This window comes from Homalodisca vitripennis, chromosome 1 (assembly GCF_021130785.1).
Source record: "Homalodisca vitripennis isolate AUS2020 chromosome 1, UT_GWSS_2.1, whole genome shotgun sequence".
NCBI classification, from domain to species: domain Eukaryota; kingdom Metazoa; phylum Arthropoda; class Insecta; order Hemiptera; family Cicadellidae; genus Homalodisca; species Homalodisca vitripennis.
The window spans coordinates 237,728,926-237,742,513 of NC_060207.1; the positions used below are offsets into that span (position 1 = coordinate 237,728,926).

The 13,588-nt window shown below is 29.6% G+C and overlaps 1 protein-coding gene across 1 annotated transcript in view; it reads left to right on the plus strand.

Moving 5' to 3' along the window:
- Positions 1 to 13,560, plus strand: part of LOC124355294 (protein O-mannosyl-transferase 2-like) — a 40,368-nt gene extending 26,808 nt beyond the window's left edge. Inside the window, exons 12-14 of the mRNA XM_046806370.1 lie at positions 355 to 495; positions 8,467 to 8,578; positions 9,143 to 13,560. Coding sequence (XP_046662326.1) covers positions 355 to 495; positions 8,467 to 8,578; positions 9,143 to 9,248 — 359 coding nt within the window. The 3' untranslated portion in view covers positions 9,249 to 13,560. The remainder of the gene's footprint in view (positions 1 to 354; positions 496 to 8,466; positions 8,579 to 9,142) is intronic.
- The last annotated feature ends 28 nt before the right edge of the window (positions 13,561 to 13,588 follow it).

Here is a 13,588-nt window from a genome sequence, read left to right on the forward strand (position 1 = left end):
TTACGCTAATCTTAGCAAATATAATTGTAAAGAAAACCGAGTGCTTGTTGAATATGAACATACTTACGATGGTCTGTTGAATATTATGGAAGTTTTATAGTGTAAAGTTAATAATTGATTTATACATATACTATGTTATTTAATAAATATGCTCTCACATTTTACCAGATAGTATTACGACTATTTTTAGGTAAATTTAAAAACTAATCTACTTCAAGCCGACCAATGTCAGAGTCCCTCAGTATGTTAATAACAACAATTTAATTTATATTGGTTTTTGTATGAGCATAAAATATATATCTGTTCTATTTCTAATTTTTTAAGTAATTAATAAACTATTTATTGCTGTCATAGCTATTGAAGACAAAATGGTCTCGAGCTGTGGTTGGCTATTCCTAGGCTGGTGTCTACATTACGTTCCGTTCTGGGCCATGGGTCGTGTTTTGTACTTCCATCACTACTTTCCTGCTTTGCTCTACAGCTCCATGCTTTCAGGTAATGTAAGCATATTCAATAACAAAGAATTATTCTGACTAAATTATTGGTATTTTTATTTTGTCTATATTAGAATTATTTTGTTTTTTTTTATCATAATCTATTAGACTGGGTTCAGCCAATTTTTTGTTGCTAGGTTTTTAAAAGCTGTACAAGTGATGCAATAGAACAAATATTTTCAAATGAATTCAATTCCAAAAATATTTTATTTGTTAAATATATAACTGTATAGATGAATGGTGTCAATTTTTACTTAAAACTACAAAGAAAACAAGAAAGTATACAAAATTATGATTTATTTTTAACCAGTATTCATTAAAATTGTACAAAGGCAACCTCAACAAGAAATGCTTTTAAAAATTTTTTGAACTTTTTTATATTTATTGAATTTTTTATCAATATTGGGAGGTAGTTAAATAACTGTATTCCTATATAAGTTGGATCTTCTCTTAAAAATCTCTTTATTATGTTTCATTATTTAAATAATAATAATTTTTTCTGTTTGTCAAAATTTTTAGGTAATGTGCCAGTAATATTTTTCTCATACAAAACCGTTTTTATATGTAAACCGTCACTATTCCCATTTCAGTGAAGTGATTTTTACAGTGTGCATCATGATTAAGATTTAGCATAATTCTTATGGCGTTTTTTTAAGAGATACAATTCTGTTCATATAACAGAGAGATTGCTGGCTCATACACTTCCACTCTGTATGAGATGTGTGAGTGGATCAAAGCAAAATAAATAGATTTAACTCTCATCTTTTGTGTTCTTAACCAAATACATTGTTTTTATTTTCTGTTTGTAAAACTCAATAGTATAACTAAAAAATAATTAACATAGATACATTTTGAACAAAGGAAGATATCTGTGTTAAAGGAATAGATATGTCTGAAAAACAAATCAAGATTTGGGAAAACTAAAGTTAAATATATAGACTTCATTAACGCTTTCAAAGAAGTAGCTGAAACATCACCTCCTTCTAAAAACAGTGTCATTACCTTATTGAACAAATCTGAGATTTAAATAACACAAATAACTTGTTTGTTATTTATCAATTTAACTGGTGTCTTTGGGAACTGGAAATTACCAATGCTTCCAGCAGTACGCAGGAGAAAGAAATGGACATTTCACTTTTGTCCAATAAGACTTGATAAATAAATGTTTGAGGAATAATCACCATTAAAAGGAGAAAATATTCCATTGTCATTACTGGAATTTTAATGGATTACAGATGAAACAGTTTGAATTTTATTTGATAGTTATAACACTAATATTGAACCTAATATGTTTTTTCTCGACCCAGTTGTAACATTGGCCATTAATGATTTTAACCCATTGAAGAAGCAATTAACATAGCCTGTCTAGAACTGAATGTTTGAATTGATTTTGAAAAAAATGAATGCATGTGTTAAAATATTAATAAAATGAGTTTGGTTACAGATAAATTAATCAATTTTTCTGGACATTTTAGTCTATTTGGTTGCTCTACAATAGTGCTTGCTGCTTTCTTCAAATATTTTTTATTAAATTTTTGTTGTATAAATTTACAAATTCTTTTAGTAAAAAACAAAAAATCAAAAGCAACTGTTAGTATTTTATTACTTTTTTGTTTACCTGTTTCAATAATAAAAAAATATTAAAACAGCACTATGATTTTTACTCGTACATGGAAACCCAGTTTTTATTGGATTACTTAATTATAAAGCATAATAACAAAACAATCAAAATTCACTTATATTTTTTCACTTTTTGATGATTTTATGACAAGCTCCTGAATTAGCTGAATTAGTTGTCTGGGAGATGAGATAAAACTGTTACAGTCGATTGTTATTATTAAAATGATAATTAAAATAAACTACATTACATACAATGACCATTCAATTATATTTTATAATTCACTTTTGTGTCAGTCTTTGAGTATTTTTGATATCTCAATATCTCTGTCCAAGTATCTGTCTACCTCTGAAGTACACAAATTGTCTTGTTCCATGAGGTAGGGGAATAACTATAAACTCATTCAAAAACTTTAACCCTCCAGGTGCTGACATCGCGTAGCGCGATGTTAGCGTACCTGTTTCCAGTGCTGACCTCGCGGAGCGCGATGTCAGAAACGCGATCTCTTTAAACCACGCTAGTGGCTATATATTACGGAATATCACGAACTATTTTATATAGTATTAAACTAGAAGAAATGCGGAACTCGTTATACTCTATGGAGCACGTCTTTGCTCAAAGACCGGCGCTATACGACAGCTGTTTCTAAGCGTATGTTTATTTCCAAGTCATACGGTTCGGTCGTTCTGTTTATTGCTGTTCCGTCGTTGTTTGCATCATACCTTTGGTGTTGTAGTTGACTATTACTGTTTTATATTGTGTTTTATTGTAAAAATGAGTGAATTAAGTAGGTCTAGTGCAATAAGGAATGTGAAAGGTGTTACAATGTAGTACACAATGTTTCAAATATCACTGATTTTTTACGTGTTACAATTTATCGTTTTTTGCTCTGAGTGAATTCTGTCAATATGTAAACCCATAAGATGTATATACTTTTGGGTTCATTATTAAATTACCTACAACTTGTATATCTTGGATTTTTATTTTCATAACTTTGGTGAAATGATATCTAAGCTCAAAGTGAAAAAAAATAAAAACTTTTTTTTTTTTTTTGTCAAGATTTACATTCAGCAATATTTTACCATGTAAAGGTAAGTCATATAAGTATTATTATCATATTCTGTGATCTTTCCTGAAAATAATGATATATAATATGTAGTATTTACATTAAGGTAACAGTATATAAAAAAAAACTTTCTAAACGCTTGCAAACATACTGAAAAAATGCCCAGCACTTAAGGCAGTTCTAACCAGCACTTGGAGGGTTAAACATTGAGAACACAATACATTGATTGTAAGCAGAATATTGAAGTGACAAAAATTGAGCATATGGAAAAATGTAAACAATAACAAAACATTAGTTGTGTTTCCAGTGTGCAAACATAACACTAATCAGAATGGAATGATTGCTTATAAGGATGCAGGAGGGCACAAAACTGTGATATAGTGGAAAAACAAACAAATTCGTGATTGTTAGCATCTAGATAGAGCACAACGAGTACTGCTCGGGCAAGATTATTTAGTCCCGCTCGGCTGCAAAAGTGACGCTCAAGCAAGTTTCCAAATGGGTTGATAATACTATCCAGCCTCTTCAACCTAAAAATACCAAATATTTTTACCAGTGAACGACTCTTCAAGTATAGAAGGAATTGGTAGCTCTGGTGTTCACTGGAGTTTACTTTGGGACAGGATGTCAAACATATTTTATCATTTAGACTCTCAGGATACCTATAACTACCACCATGCGGAGCTAATCTCCCGAAAGCTAAATAATTTCACTGCCCCCAGTAAACTTGCGTTTCCATGGTACTTTATTTTCTTTTTTGCCTTCAAAAATTATATCTTTATTGCTATGGTTACATATATTGTTATTTTCTAATAGGGTATTATTTTCATAATATACCAATAATTTCTTTGGATTATTCCTATAATAATTTTACGATTATTCTTAGGCATACAAAAAATACTTCCTCTTACTTTTGTAATTTTTGTAACTTATGTGTTGTTTTACCAAACGTATTACAAAAATTTCAATTTTAATTCTACTGAAACCAGCACAGATTCTTTTTCTTCATATTTCTTAACCCTAGAAGTGTGTCCATGTTACCAAAGATAAAACGTCAGTCCATTTTTGACGTGTTGCAAGGGTTTTTTAAAAAATTTGTAAAAAATACTTAATAAAAAGAAAACATATATTGTTATATATCGTTTTTCTTCTCAGAAGTTGTACTATTTGAAATAGGAATAAAAGTTTTGATATTGTTTGGTTTAGTATATATTTTCATGAAAATAATGAGAAATTGCAAAGTTTTATATGAAAATTTCAAGTTTGGACCTCTGTAAGGTATTGAAATATTACAGTAAGGTCAAAATGTTAAATGTATAAAATGTAGAGAATTTTATGCCAAATTAGAAAATATATTAAAAATTTCTATTAAACAAAAATTGTAATTTTGCCATTTTTTTTACAAAAGCGAAAATGTACAAAAATGTACAAGGGTTTGGGTTTTTAATTTTTTTTACCTCCAAATGTGACTATATATTTATATGAAAAACAGTTTTCTATTGTAAATTATACATGCTATTTGAAAACACTAAAAGTAAACAACAACAAAATAAACTGTTATATTATTACAAGCTTACAAAAAAAAATCTTTTGAAAAATGAAAATATTTTGTAACAAAATTCATAAACAAGCTACAAATTTTCACTTATACTTTATGTTTGTGTAATTTTTGAATATACCATTAGTAAGTATGTTTGTTTGGCTAAAATAAAATATAAGATATGTTCAAATACTTTGAGAAGGAACTGAGTTATGACATTTTTTGTTAACAGTCCCACGTTGAAGAATTTACTCATAAAAAATAATCTGGTTTGCAATCTAAGAAAAATATGAAAATATTTTTTTAATTTTTTTACTTGTTATATGATATTAGCACATAATGTTTGAAAGAAATACACTCAATAATTATTTAAATTGAGTAAAAAATAAATGTTGTGCGTCAAATATTGTAAAACCTTGCATTGTAAAATTTTTGACAATATATAAACAATAGATATTATAGTTCAAAATAACAATGTTTTTTGTCATTTCATATGCAGTAGAGTATTTGAACCTGAAAAAATAGAGACCTAAATTATGAAAATCGGTAAAAAAATAAGTTCGTGGTGAAATAAAATGGTCAACAATGGCCAACAGGGATGGGTTGGGTTGGTCTTGATGCGACGCCGTGATTCATCTCTTTTGTTTCGCACTGCCGGAAACCTACTGAACTAAATTTACCGCTGAAAGATTGTAGCGGTAGATCGTTTCTTTCACTTTACACTGTTTTTTTTATTTTCTTTATTGACAATAAATAACTGTGTGAATGTTATTATACTAACCAGCATAAAATATGCTGGTTTACAACTTTAGAATTGTCCCTTTTTAGAATATTCATAGTAAATCAACTATTGATTCTAATGACTTTCTGTTTGCACTAGAAGAAAGAATATTTAATTCCGCGTCTATTGACATATGACAGCACTGTTTGCAGGCAATACGTAACTTGCTGTGATTGGTTGAAAATGACGTATTTCTTTGACCCGGCCACCCGTGAAATTCAACTCAAATGATGACTTCTTCAGAAAACATTTCACCACGACCGTAATATTGATGTTAGAAAAAAAAACGTTTATATGAAAATTGTAGAGTGGAATCTCACAATTTTAATGATACCAAAAACATGGTGATTGTTTAAAGATAAATAATTATTTTTAATGAAAAACTGAACCGACATACAATATGCTGGTTCCGCACAACACACATAAATTGCAACCGACATAAAATATGCTGGTTCCACACTTCTAGGGTTAATACAAACTTTGACTTCTTGGAATTTTGGTACAAAACTTTTTTCCCAGTTCTCATTCTCTTCATGATAACATATACTAAAATATAACATTTATAAATTATAGCAACCATTTTTACAACTGCATTTCATGAGAAAAAAATAATGTTACAATGTATTTATTAAAACGTTTATTTTTTTACGGATTATTTAACTCTAGAAGTGTGTCCATGTTACCAAAGATAAAACGTCAGTCCATTTTTGACGTGTTGCAAGGGTTTTGTAAAAAATACTTAATATCAAGAAAACATATATTGTTATACATCGTTTTTCTTATCAGAAGTTGTACTATTTGAAATAGGAATAAATGTTTTGATATTCTTTGGTTTAGTATATATTTTCATGAAAATAATGAGAAATTGTAAAAAGTTTTATATGAAAATTTCAAGTTTGCACCTCTGTAGGGTATTGAAATATTACAGTAAGGTCAAAATGTTAAATGTATAAAATGTAGAGAATTTTTGCCAAATTAGAAAACATATTAAAAATTTCTATTAAACAAAAATTGTAATTTTGCCATTTTTTTTTACAAAATAGCGAAAATGTACAAAAATGTACAAGGGTTTGGTTTTTTCATTTTTTTACCTCCAAATGTGACTATATATTTATATAAAAAATAGTTTTTCTATTGTAAATTATACATGTTATTTGAAAACACTAAAAGTAAACAACAACAAAATAAACTGTTATTTTATTATAAGCTTACAAAAAAAAATCTTTTGAAAAATGAAAATATTTTGTAACAAAGTTCAGAAACAAGCTAAAAATTTTCACTTATACTTTATGTTTATGTAATTTTTTAATATACCCTTAGTAAGTATGTTTATTTGGCTAAAATAAAATATAAGATATGTTCAAATACTTTGAGAAGGAACTGAGTTGTGACATTTTTTGTTAACAGTCGCACGTTGAAGAATTTACTCATAAAAAATAATCTGGTTTGCAATGTAAAAAAAAATTATGAAAACTTTTTAAATTTTTTACTTGTTATATTATGTTAGCACATAATATTTAAAAGAAATACACTCAATAGTTTTTTAAATTGAGTAAAAAATAAATGTTGTGCATCAAATATTGTAAAACCTTGCATTGTAAAATTTTTGACAATATATATAAAAAATAGATATTATAGTTCAAAATAACATTGCTTTATAATGTTTTTGTCATTTCATATGCATTTATGCAGTAGAGTATTTCAAACTAAATAAATGGAACGCAATGGAACGAACACAAGCGTAATGTAGGCCTACTGTGGTGCAACAAGTTACAAGACAATGGCTGACAGGGATGGGTTGGGTTGGTCTTGATGCGACGCCGTGATTCATCTCTTTCGTTTCGCACTGCCCGAAACCTACTGAACTAAATTTATCGCTGAAAGATCGTACCGGTAGATCGTTTCTTTCACTTTACACTGTTTTTTTATATTTTCTTTATTGACAATAAATAACTGTGTGAATGTTATTATACTAACCAGCATAAAATATGCTGGTTTACAACTTTAGAATTGTCCCTTTTTAGAATATTCATAGTAAATCAACTATTCATTCTAATGACTTTCTGTTTGCACTGGAAGAAATAATATTTCATTCCGCGTCTATTGACATATGGCAGCACTGTTTGCAGGTAATACGTAACTTGCTGTGATTGGTTGAAAATGACGTATTTCTTTGACCCGGCCACCCGCGAAATTCAACTCAAATGATGACTTCTTCAGAAAACATTTCACCACGACCGTAATATTGAAGTTAGAATAAAAAAGGTTATATGAAAATTGTAGAGTGGTAACTCACAATTTCAATGATACCAAAAACATGGTGATTGTTTGATGATAAATAATTATTTTTAATGAAAACCTGAACCGACATACAATATGCTGGTTCCGCACAACACACATAAATTACAACCGACATAAAATATGCTGGTTCCACACTTCTAGGGTTAAAAAAGGCTTACAACATGCAAAACCAGCACCCATCTAAGAGATTTATCATGGTTGCATTATTATGGTTAAAAAATAGTCCTTCCAGTCCCAGCTTCGCTTGAATACCATCAATCACCACATTTTCTCAAACAAAACGTTTTTTTTACAATCGCTGTTTGTCCAATATTGAAAACGTTTTGATTGATAATCTAGGGGGTAAGAAAAGTTAAAAGAAGTTAAATTGGAAGTCCAAGTTTAAAACTCTATTTACAGTTAGAAATTTTAAAAATTAGAGTTGAATAGTATAAAAAATATAACGATATATTAATAAATATGTTTTAAAAAATTTAATGTACATTATTATGACTTTTAAGACTAGTGAAATATTCTTTTATTAAAGTTCTAAAAGATTATAGTCTAATAGTTGTTAAAATACCACTGTATTTTAAAAGACAATACTTTGTAAAAAATGTTTCGTAACGTAGTTGACTAACAGTTATAATTTCAACAACAAAAAATAAAGTCAGTGTCTTTTTTCAGGTGTACTGATAGGATATGTTTTAGAAGTTTTACCACTCCTTCTTCCCGAACGTGTTGCAATATCAGTTTATCATTGGCTAATAGGTGTGATCATTTCTGCAGTAGGCTACAGGTACGTTTTGTCAAATTTTCATTTATATCTAATTTCATATCCTTGTATTGTGTAGTATTAGTATGTTAATTGTCTACTGAATCTTCAAGCTCATATACAATTGTTTTTAAACAGCCTTACATACTATTGTTCACGATTTTTAACTCATTATTTAAAATTTTAAAAGATATTTTTATTTTTATCCTTTGAGTGCTACGGCCATTACAGTCATTTGCATAGTGTCAGGCCACACCCTGTAAATTCATATGCATTTGAAAAAATGTACTGTAAATCTGTTCAACAGATTTTTTTATATTTTTACAATTAAATGAAGATTATTATTGTAGAAACAAGAGAGCTCTAAATGGTTTTAATTTCATCTCTTTATTTCGTGAACATATAAAAAAAATTATTGAAACCCTTGATGTAGTTATTATCTTTTTAATGATTTTTAACTATATGTTTCTGTAAATATCATTTATTAATGAATGAATGTGCATTTAATTGTTTCTTGCCTTCTTAATTTCAATGTTAATCCAAATTATTTAGTATATTTTATGACTTAGTCTATCTTGTGTTCCTCAGCTTCTATCTGTTTGCTCCCTTGGCTTATGGGATGTCAGGACCATCAGCTTCTGACCCAAACAGCACAATGTACGGTCTGCGATGGATGGAGTCGTGGGAATTCTAATGAAGGAGAATAGTTGTTTTTGTTTGTAAAAGATTTATAGAATTGTTAAATAGTTCTATGTTCAGTAAGTAATTTTATAAGAAAGAAATAGCGCATAGCAAATTGGAGATTGGTAGACAGTGAAACTGCACATTGATGATTCAAATATCCTCCATCACCTTACGTACATTTTGTGATACCTCTTCATGCTCAGTTCAGTTGTGAGGGATGTTTCTTTTAAACTTCCTTGATTTTCTTCATCGCCAACTGTGTCCTCTTAATTCTTGTTTGTTGGAACATTTCCTGTTTTCTCACTATCCTAGCACTTTGAACACGATTGTAAGAATTTGACGCTGTCTATTGCACCATTGTTGCCCAATTACAATAACAAATCTCAATCTGCTTGCATTTGAAGCCACATTTTTTTGCTGCTGTTGTATCTCCTGGGTGGCTCTAAAGGCTGCATCATTGACACCTTCTGTTTCTCATTCTACACGCTCTCTATATCCTTTTATAGTTCCTCTAAGATCTTGTCCTGTTGTGGTAATTTTGACGTATGAACACATCGCTGATCAGTTTTGGAAGGTGATTCTTCAAAACTTTCATCATTACCTTAATTATTGTCCCATAACCCCCTATTTGAAATGGAGGGTAATTGTGACCTAAGTCTGGTGGCAGAATTAGTAAAACAGGACAAGATCTATGAAAGGCGATGTAGAAGGAGAAACATCAGACGTTAATGATGTAAGTCAGACTTTGTCTAAATATGAAATTTTACTTTGAAAGGTTTTCATCCAGTGTATATGTAATATTTCTGTAGCCAATTTAATAACTGTAGCCAATATCTTAAGAGTTAAGAGAATAAACATTAGAATAAGTCCATCCTTTGTCCTGTTTCACATTAAGGGTTTAACTGATTAACATTAACGAGGATTACACTAGAATGAGAGCTACACATTTAAAATGAAGATCTCATTAACAAATAAATAAAAGTAACAACTCAACAACAAAGAAAGAGAAAACATATTGATTATGAATGCACTTTGCATAAAAATATAATGAGGTATTATGTTTCTTTTCGTGTACTTTTTAAAGAGAAATAATTATCTTGACCCAGAGTAGCCTGGGACAAGCAGAAGTAGAACATCTTGACTCTGTAGAGCCACCCAGGAGATACTCACAACAGCGGTCAAAAATGCGGATTTCACATGCAAGAAGTGCTAGGATAGTACAATAACCGGAAATGTGCCACCAAACACAAGTCAGAACCAGGTACCTCAATCTACTGTGCATGAACCGCTTGAGAACAACATAGAAATCAGAGATTCTTTATTGATAATCTTTAAGATTACAAGTAGGGTCGATGAAAATAAGATGTACATAGTTGATGACGAGGAAATTCAAGGAAGTTTAGAAAACCATCTCTCACCCTCTTAAAAAGATCTTACACGTCACATAACAGTCCTTTATCAGAATGTAAAATGAATCACCAATAAAAGTGGCCATTTAAACAATTTTCTTCAAAAGATCACATGAGTGGCACTCATCTCGAAGATTTCTGTTCAGGAACAAATCGAACAAATGAAACAGGAGAATATAGTCGGCAAAATAACCTAAAGGTAGACGATGCATTGTAAAGATTCTATAAAAGGTCAAGTAGAATCGGTAAAAATGCAGAATCTAAGCATAGAAGATTTTATCACAATTCTAATGACACCAAAATTATTTAAATCAAATAATAAATAACTGATTTAGAGCAGATTTACTGTGACAAGGCATGGCCCACATTGAGAGCTGCCATTTATTCAGTTTTTGTATTGTTTTTGTAATGGTTTTGCATAAAAATATAATGAGGTATTATGTTTCTTTTCGTGTACTTTTTAAAGAGAAATAATTATCTTGATCCAGAGTAGCCTGGGAAAAGCAGAAGTAGAACATCTTGACTCTGTAGAGCCAGTAGTTCTCCACATTCGCGAGAACCTCAATGTGGACCATGTCTTGTCACAGTAAATATGCTCTAAATCAGTTATTTATTATTCGATTTAAATAATTTTGGTGTCATTAGATTTTTAATAATATTCTCTAAAAACTGTTAATTCTCGTAAAAAAACTGCTGGTTTTAAGATATCCAAAGCTGAAAAGTTTTATTAGCCGCCATTTTGAAAATATTAAAAATAAATTCATGATTTTTTTCAGTAACTGGCCTTGTTATCATAAACATTTGAACCAAATTTTGTATAATTTAACTATTAGTTTTTAAGATATTAATTTTTTATAAAAAAAATACAGACAGACAGATGGGAAACTAAGCATTGGACACACATGTCCATACGGCGAAATATGTTTATCTTGACTTGAGCAATAACGTGGTATACCTTTGTCCAGAGAGTTACAGGACACCCTGTATACTGGGCATCTATTGATCCTCCTCAGATATCATCAACTGAGACCATAAATATGTTTACAATTAGATCGTTATGAGTGTTAAATCCTAATGGGCTCATTATAATACAAGTAGGTGGCTGGTACTAAAAAAATTATGGCTTAAAGATAAAAGAACTAAAATTTCAATCAATATTTTTGTTTCAAAATAGCTTACAGAGTTCTTATGCAACAAACCTTAATAAACATAAATTTATATTGATGGTTCGGAACCTATCAAATATGACAATGCAGTTAAATGACAGGAATAACGTAGTACAATATTAAGTATTGAAATAGGAATCATCAATGTGCATCATTAACACTTTTTATGTCAGTGGCATAGCCAACGCTATTGCACTCAAAGGGTTAAAAAAACCGTGCTTGGTAGAGTCGACATGAAAATTTCTTATGGACATTCTGCAGATTTGTCATTTCTGCCAAATAAATCGTAATATGCTCTGAGACTTTTCACGATTTTTACAATATTTTATGTATTTATACCAGGGTTGAAGAGTTTAGCCTGTTCGAATTTCAGAATCATATATGCTTATAAAATTAAAATTAAATAGATTCTATTGCAGTCTGAGCAAATAATTTGTTTTATATGTTTTAAAATTAATCAATGTTATCATTGTTAAGCATTTGCACTCAAGATTTTTATTATAAAATTACTGTCATGAAAAATAAAATCACTCTTGTATTTAAATTTTATTTGTACTTAAACTGTACTCAATATGGATCTTACTTTTTTAGATAGAATTTTACTAATTAGGGTACTTGTTAGGATGGTTGTAATTAAGTGTTAATCAATTTTACAAAATATAAATTTTATTAATTAAAAGAGAAATTGTTTTGTCTTTTAAATTTTAAAATTTATTATTGAATCATAATTTTTGTGACCACCTTCATGTGTATAGTTATAATGTATTGTACTGACTCTAGTTCCATTGCAATATTTGTGTATTTTGTATAAAATGTACAAGGTTGTTCGGAAAGTACGTTGCCGAGACACGTAATGCTACGTTCAGTGTGGCAGTGTCATTATGAAGGTCATTATGCCATTCTCTAAATAAGTCTTCAAAAATGGCCACCGCAACCAAATCTTCAGCTAACTGACTGTGAAATACATAGCGTTATTAGATTTCTTTTCGTGAAAAAAATGCAATTGGTGGAAATTCATTGTGAATTTTGTTTTGTGTATGGAGAAGACATTATAAGCTATACTAAAGTTAAAATGGTGCTAATTGTTCATGACAAAAAGCGAAATAGCTGACTGCCTTTTGTTACCATTCATCATCGTCAGACAAAGTAATCATTAGGTTTGTGAAATCGGAAGGTTCACGATCACAGACAGACCTTTCAGATATTTTCCTTGTCTATAAAAACAATCTAGAGTATGGAATTGTGTCTAAGAAAATTGATAAGGTTAAATTTTGTGCCAGATGGGTACCTAAACTCTTGACAGCAGAAACTGCTGTGTACGGTTACGTGAATAAGTGGCATAATTTTATTAAATGTTAATTAAAAAGCTTGTATCGAGACACAATAGTTTACAAGTTGCTCTTTCAATATAACACAAAAGCTGTAAAAGTTATGTGTATGTTTTGTAACTTTTGTTTTTTAAGTTTATTATTGACGAAGGAAGGTTAGAAAGGAAGACGGTAGGACCTGACGAAGAGGATAGAATCCAATCCTCGAAACTTTGTGTTGTGCGTTTTATAACCCATAACGATGTCAAATGTCGAAAATCCAGTTAAATGTAATTATGTATTTACCAAAACAACTTACTTTCCGAACGATCCTCATATATTTAGATGTTATCTTATTTAGTATTTATTCAGAGAGTTATATTATAATTATTATGTTTGCTTATATTTTTATACTTTTATAATAAAATTGTTTCAAAAGCTTCTGACCAATCTTTTTTAACCTAGATA